The following is a 6,098-nucleotide window of genomic DNA, read 5'->3' as shown; positions in this document are numbered from 1 at the left end:
CAGGTTCCCACCGTGGCGCCACAACGCCGGGGATGGCTGAGCAGTGACCGGAGTTGGTGGATAGGACCCCGGTCACAGCCACTGTGCAGAGTGGTGATCTGACGCCGTCTGACCCGGGCGCTGTGGCGGAGCTGTTAGCATTTAATGCCTCCATATGGCGGGCGGGTGAGCGGATGGCCGTTTGTCCTTTCTGTCGAGGGGTGGCCTCGAGCGAGGCGAAGACGTGGGGTGCTGTCGAGGGTCACGGCGGGGAGCCCTCGAGCGAGGCGGAGATTGCCCCACGGGTTTGAGGGGGGCTCGGATGGGCCGCACTGTGTTCTTGGGCCGTGGATTGGGCTTCTTTGAGTTTTTCCTTTCCTTCGGATTGGAAGGAGACTGTTGGCCTTCGTGGGCCCGTTTGTCTAACATGTGTTTTGCATTTTAAAGGCGATTTAGTCCCCTAATTAGGATGCCCCTAATCATAGTACCCAATAGTAGCCTCCGAGCCTTTGTAGGGATGAGCATCAGCCCTGCAGAGGCTTGGTCCCTCGAGGGTGAGACTCGGGTGCTGACCGCAGGGATCTTAGTTTGCCCGGTGGGGGTGTGACGGTGCTCCGGCGAGTGTTGTCGGAGGAGGCTAGTCCAAGATCGGGGTTCGTCACTGGAGAAGTGGTGGCGAGGCCACTCTGAGGTGTCTATGCAGATCATAGTTGCCTCGAGCACCATGGCGTTGCCGCTGGGGATGCCGCCATCGTGCTGATGGGGGCGTTCGAGCTGGTCTGCGAAGAATTCCGATCCTCGAACGTGTGAAGTTTCCTCCGTGGGGGCGCGCCAGCGCACCCGCGGGTGTAGCCCCCGAGACCTTGGAGGAGTGCTCGCACTCGTCCAAGGGCTATAAACGTCGCCTGCATGGTTGATTGATTGGGGTGACTGCCCAGCTACCCTTTCAGCCGGCCTCGGCATTCCTTTCAGCCGACCTCGATGTTTTTCATGCTGGTACAGCGGCTCGCGATTCTGTTGAGCAATCCGGCAGGCGCGTGTAAGCGCGGGAGGTTCGTTAAACACGTGGAGTTGCACAATCGACGGTAGCCAATTCATTCGAGGGTGCGGCCTGAGCCACGGTGCGCGAGGAGCCCCCGAGCCCTGTCCTGCGTGAAGGCGTTCAGGGGACCCTCGACTTTTTCGTTAAGACCCTCGTCGCCCTTCCGCAGGGAGGAGGGGCGAAGCGCACCGTACTACCCATGCCCGGGCCGCAAGCCATGTCTGCTTCAGTGAGCTGTTATCGGGTGGTTCAAGTGGACGTCCGTGACCCGTTCGATAAGGGTCGGCTTGCGGTCCCGGGACACATTGCATAAAGCACTCGTAAAGGTTCGCTAGGCGGGGCTCAGACCCGTTCGATAGGGTTCGAGGGCTCGATGCTCTCCCTCGATGGGATACCCCTGCTAGGCACCCTTGACCGGCCTCGAACACTGCATGGGACGTCTCGAACTCCGCATTCGAGAGTTGCTTGTATGGCACGCCCATGCAGTCCCTGACTCTGGCGATCTGGGGCGCCTGTCGAACCCTCGACGAGCCAGGCTTCGAACCCCTGATCAGTAAGGCCTCGGAATCGAATTCCCTCGATGGCAAAGAATTCTCGGAGGGAATATTCTATAATGGTTCGCTAAACGGTGTGGAGTCGCCGGTCGTGCGTGGGTCTCCCACTGATCGTGGGTGACGTGGCCCAGTACGCGCGGTGTGGTGCGGGCGCACCTTTTCAGGCGGTTGCCTCGGGTAGGCGGAGAGGTGTGGGCGGTGGCTGGTGGATGGGACGGCGCTACAGTCCCGCCGCGCCCCGTCGGTTACCGCATCGTAATTATCGCCGACTGTCGTGGCTGATCGTGGGGGCCGATTGTCGGCGGCAGCGAAAACCTACCGCATTGAATGCGGTAGATTTGGAGCCGCGGCGGCGAATCCGCACGTCGTGGTGGATAAAAGCGAGGAAAGGGACATCGATTGGGCTCACTTGGCCATTTTGCTCTCGCCTCCCCTGCCTCCTTTGCTCCCCTGCATCTAGAGCCCAGAGCCAAGAGCGAGTGGAGGAAGAAGAAGAGGAGAGAGTGCACCTTAGCCATCGTTTGAGCTTGTTTCCCGTGCTCCCCACCGATTCGAAGCGATGGCACAGATCGAGGAGCCACTGCCGTGGGGGAGATCCTCCGCCACTGAGGCAGTCTTGGAGGGGCTGGTCGCCGAGATGCTCCTGCAGCTGAACACCAATCCATCGCAGCCGGTGTGGATCCCTCCGCGGCCGGAGGAGATCGAGCCGAATCCCCCAAGCGGCTACATCGTGAGCCTCGTGCGGCTCCATGAGCTGGGGTTCGGCGTCCCCGTCGGCAGGTTCATCCGCGCGCTTTGTGACCACTACGGGGTGGAGCTGCACAACTTCAGCCCCAACTCCATCTCGCAGGCAGCGGTCTTCGTCGCCCTCTGCGAGGGTCCACCTGTTCCACGGCGAGCTCTACATCGACAACGTCCAGGGCCAGCCGAAGAGATATTCACGCGCCGGTGGTCTCATGCTTCACGTGCGCTTGCAGAGGGCGAACCTGTACATCCCCTGCAAGATGACTACGAACAACGCCGGGTGGACCTGAGGGTGGTTCTACCTGCGCAACGACGACCAGCGGCTCTCGGCGTTCACTAACAAGGTGCTCCGGGAGAGGCCGAAAAAGTGGAATTGGGGGGTGTCGCCCCCAAAGCAGCAGGCCAGGCTCAAGGTGTTCACCAACGCGCTGCAGTACCTGGCGAAGAAAGAGCTGACGGCGGCTGCCGTCATTGTGAATTTCCATCGGCAGAGGGTGATCCCTCTCGTGGAGAGGAGGCTGCCGATCTTCGAACTTACCCTCGAAGCCGCGGCCGAGGGTTCGAGGACGTCGGACGAGCTGCTCTCCCACGATGCCGCGGCCCGGAGGGCGAGGAGCGCGGTGGCGCACTTCCCCTCCAACTCCGGCGATCTCTGGAAGATCAAGATGCGCCCCGAGAAGGGGTACATCACTCTGGTGAGTTTGGTTTCCGATTGTTGTCAATTTTGTGCTGTTCCTTCCCCTACTTCCTGATTCAGTCGCGTTTGCAGGGACTGAGCCACAAAGCCTACGTCTCGAAGCCCCCAACTCCGGAGGCTCGCAAAGCCAACAGCCTTCACGGAGAGGCGGTGAAGAAGAAAGACGCGGCGAAGTAGGCCACCACCAGGAAGAGGGAGAGGAAGGAGGAGCACGAGAAGGCGTGCAAAATTGCTCGGGTGGAGGGTGCCCCGCGGCCGCCCACGCCCGAGTCCACCGAGGAGGAGGGCTCCTTGTCCTGCGGGGTCGATTTCTCGGAGTCCGATGACTTCGAGGTGGTGACGGGCATGAGTCCCCCGCCGGCCCATCGTGGGGTTAGCGGTGAGGGGTCGTCAATGGCGCTGGGCGAGGCGAGGCTCGCGCCAGGGTCATTGGTGGTGGCACCTGCGGCAAGGGCGGAGCGGAGGTCGCCCGTGCCGGCAGCGGGCAGGAGGTCGCCCAAGCCCGCGGCGTCGACTGGCGACGGGGGGTCCATGACAAGCATGGAAGCACCCGCGCGGACGGCCCCGAGGCTTTAGGCCGATCCGAGGGCGACGCCCTCGGGTCAGTCGTCGGGAGGCGTCAGCGTGCCGCCGGCCCGGAATAGCAGCACGGGCAAATGCAGTATGAGCGCCCGGTCAGAGTAAGTGATCTCGACTTTGCTCTTTGCCTTCGTTTACTCGACCCTCCAATCCGACTGGCTTTAGCATTTTTCTCCCCGTCTTCCCGGCTACAGGGCCACCACCAAGGATGTGGCCCGCCTTATGTCGACCAAGGCCCTCAAGACCGGGGCGCGCGCGACGCCACATTCAGCGCCGCGGCCCCTGACCGGAGGGAACTAGGCCTTAGAGGTGGGAGCCGTGAAGCTCCGACAAGCGATGGCTCGGGGGGCCCAGAAGGCCCAACTAGCCCGAGCGCAAGAGGGCAAAAATGACGCCGGTCGGAGCGGCGCTGCGGCGGCCGCCCGGGTCGACACCGAGGAGGAGGCCGGCCGGGGCGGCGCAGAGAGCGTCGCCCGGCCAGATGTCGGAGCCGGCGAGGGCGGAGCCGGCAGCGCCGCCCAGCCGGAAGCCGGAGGAGGAGAAGCTGATGGGGAAGCGCAGGAGCGCTCCGCCGTCCAAAGAGAGGGAGAGACCCTCGCCCCCGAGCCCCTGAGGGCTGGGGTCTTGGGGGCAACGGAAGTGGAGTCGGTGCCAAGGGCGCCGGCGGTGGAAGAGACCCGTGTCCCAGAGCCCACGAGGGCCGGGGACAAGGGTGCTGCTACGGCGGCGACGGCGCAAACGGCGCCGGAGAACATGGAGCCGGTGGTGGAGCTGCCGCTGAGAAGCAATGAGTACAGGGATTCGAGGGACATCGATCCAGCTGCTGTGACCAGCGCCGCCGCCCGGATTGCTGAGTTTCTTTCGGCCTCCGAGGATATCCTCGGTGCGGGGACGTCCGAGGGGCCCGGTCATGGGGTCAACTCTGCGATCGTTCAGTCCGGGGTCCCCTCGGGATTTCTTCGCAACGAGCAGGAGGAGGAGGAGGCCTGGAAGGCACAGTACGACGTAGGCACTCAGATCCAGGATGCCCTTGGCCGCGCCTTCCAGCTCCATCAGAAGATGGATTTCCTTATCAGCAAGGTAAGTACTTTCCCCAGGAAATTGCTCGCTTTCAATCTTGTTTTTGTGTGTTCCACTCATGCTCCTCCGCTTGCAGCAGCTGAGGGTAATCTCGCGTAACAAAAGCGCCGAGCTGGCCCGATTGTACTCCCAAGTGCGATGGCTTGGGCAGCACAATGCCAGTTTGGTCGTTCGGACGATCGAGGCCAACACCTTGGTGACCGACCTGGGGGCGCGCCAGCGTGCGCTGGAGGAGGAGCTGGCGTAGGCTGCCAACGAGCGCGACGCCCAGAGGGCTGCGGCGGAGCGGAAGGCCCAGGAGGTCGATGCGCTGGCTGCAGAGCTACAGCAGAAGGAGGCTGAGCTTCAAGGCAAGGAGGCCCAGCTCCATCGCCAGAAGGTGACTGTCGCCACGCTCACCTCGACCCTCGGAGAGAGGGACGCAGCCCTCGCTAGGCAGGAGGCGGCCACTCAGAGCGCGGAGGCTGCCCTCAAAGTGAAGGAGGCCTCCTTGTCCACACTCCAGGAGCAGGCGAACGCCGCGTAGGCTCGGCTGGAGGGGGCGCAAGGAGACATCAGAGGTGAGTGTATGAGGTTTTTGGTTGAGTTGATTCTTGTTTTGTGGAGACTTATCTTTATTTCTTCGTCCAGAGCTGAGGAAAGCGGTGGCGGACGAGACCGCGGCGAAGGAGGCTGTCCAAGGCGCGCTCACGGCGGCGCATGATGAGTACGCAGACCTGAAGCAGGCCGCCGTGGTCGTGTGCCAGGAACTCGAGGGGGAGGGGGCTTTGTCTGGTAGCTCGGTGGCCAGCCGCCTACGATCGCTGGGCGGTAGGGTGGCCGAGCACTTCAAAAGCACCTTCCGCCTCGGCGTTCAACGAGCCCTTGCCGTGGCCTCGACGCACTATGACATGGATCTCGAGATAGTGTCGTTGGGGTACGTCTTTGCATCCGGCATCAGTGTGGACGCCGCGTCGGCTGCCATGGATGACGCCAATGCCGCCGTCGAGGAGTGCGCCGCCATCTTGGCCAAGAAGCTTGAGGGCGATATCCCCCCATAGCCAAATTCGACGCCGTTGAAGATCCGCAGGGGGAGGGGGAAGGCAACCTGTATGGAGTCTGGGCCTCGAAGCCCATGTAAATAAGTTAGCATTTTGTCGTAACTATACTTCTGGATGAAGAAACTTGTTAATGTATATCGACAGTGTGGCCGATCGAGGCCTTGTGTGTTCGAGCCCTCATTTTCTCTACTTTATTTCCGTATTCTCGTATGCGTCTTAGATAGGTTTTAGCGAGGAAGTTTGCGTTCACAAACGGCTTAGGCGTAGGGAGGCGAGTGGGGATGCCATATCCCGGAGGCGTAGGTGGTCCCGCGGCTCAGCCGATCCCGTTCCTTAGTCGTTTATGCCTTGCGTCTATCTTTCTAAGTATACGAGAAACTTGG

General features: G+C 62.1%; 1 protein-coding gene across 1 annotated transcript; it reads left to right on the top strand.

Moving 5' to 3' along the window:
- The first annotated feature begins 3,931 nt into the window (after positions 1-3,931).
- LOC120688716 lies at positions 3,932-5,715 on the top strand. The gene is made up of 3 exons (XM_039971102.1): positions 3,932-4,478; positions 5,306-5,485; positions 5,582-5,715. Exons 1-3 carry the CDS (start codon positions 3,932-3,934, stop codon positions 5,713-5,715), a joined length of 861 nt encoding a protein of 286 aa, XP_039827036.1.
- The last annotated feature ends 383 nt before the right edge of the window (positions 5,716-6,098 follow it).

The sequence above is a fragment of the Panicum virgatum genome, chromosome 9N (assembly GCF_016808335.1).
Source record: "Panicum virgatum strain AP13 chromosome 9N, P.virgatum_v5, whole genome shotgun sequence".
Taxonomy (NCBI): domain Eukaryota; kingdom Viridiplantae; phylum Streptophyta; class Magnoliopsida; order Poales; family Poaceae; genus Panicum; species Panicum virgatum.
The sequence above is the reverse complement of the archived record's forward strand: the minus strand, read 5'-3'. Positions and strand labels throughout refer to the sequence as shown.

Excerpts from the sequence above, each read along its gene's own strand:
- LOC120688716 (XM_039971102.1), top strand. The coding sequence starts at position 3,932 with ATGGCTCGGGGGGCCCAGAAGGCCCAACTAGCCCGAGCGCAAGAGGGC. Across the intron at positions 4,479-5,305 it reads GGCCTCCGAGGATATCCTCG|AGCTGAGGAAAGCGGTGGCG; the intron begins GTGCGGGGACGT and ends TTCTTCGTCCAG. Across the intron at positions 5,486-5,581 it reads CCGCCTACGATCGCTGGGCG|TGTCGTTGGGGTACGTCTTT; the intron begins GTAGGGTGGCCG and ends ATCTCGAGATAG.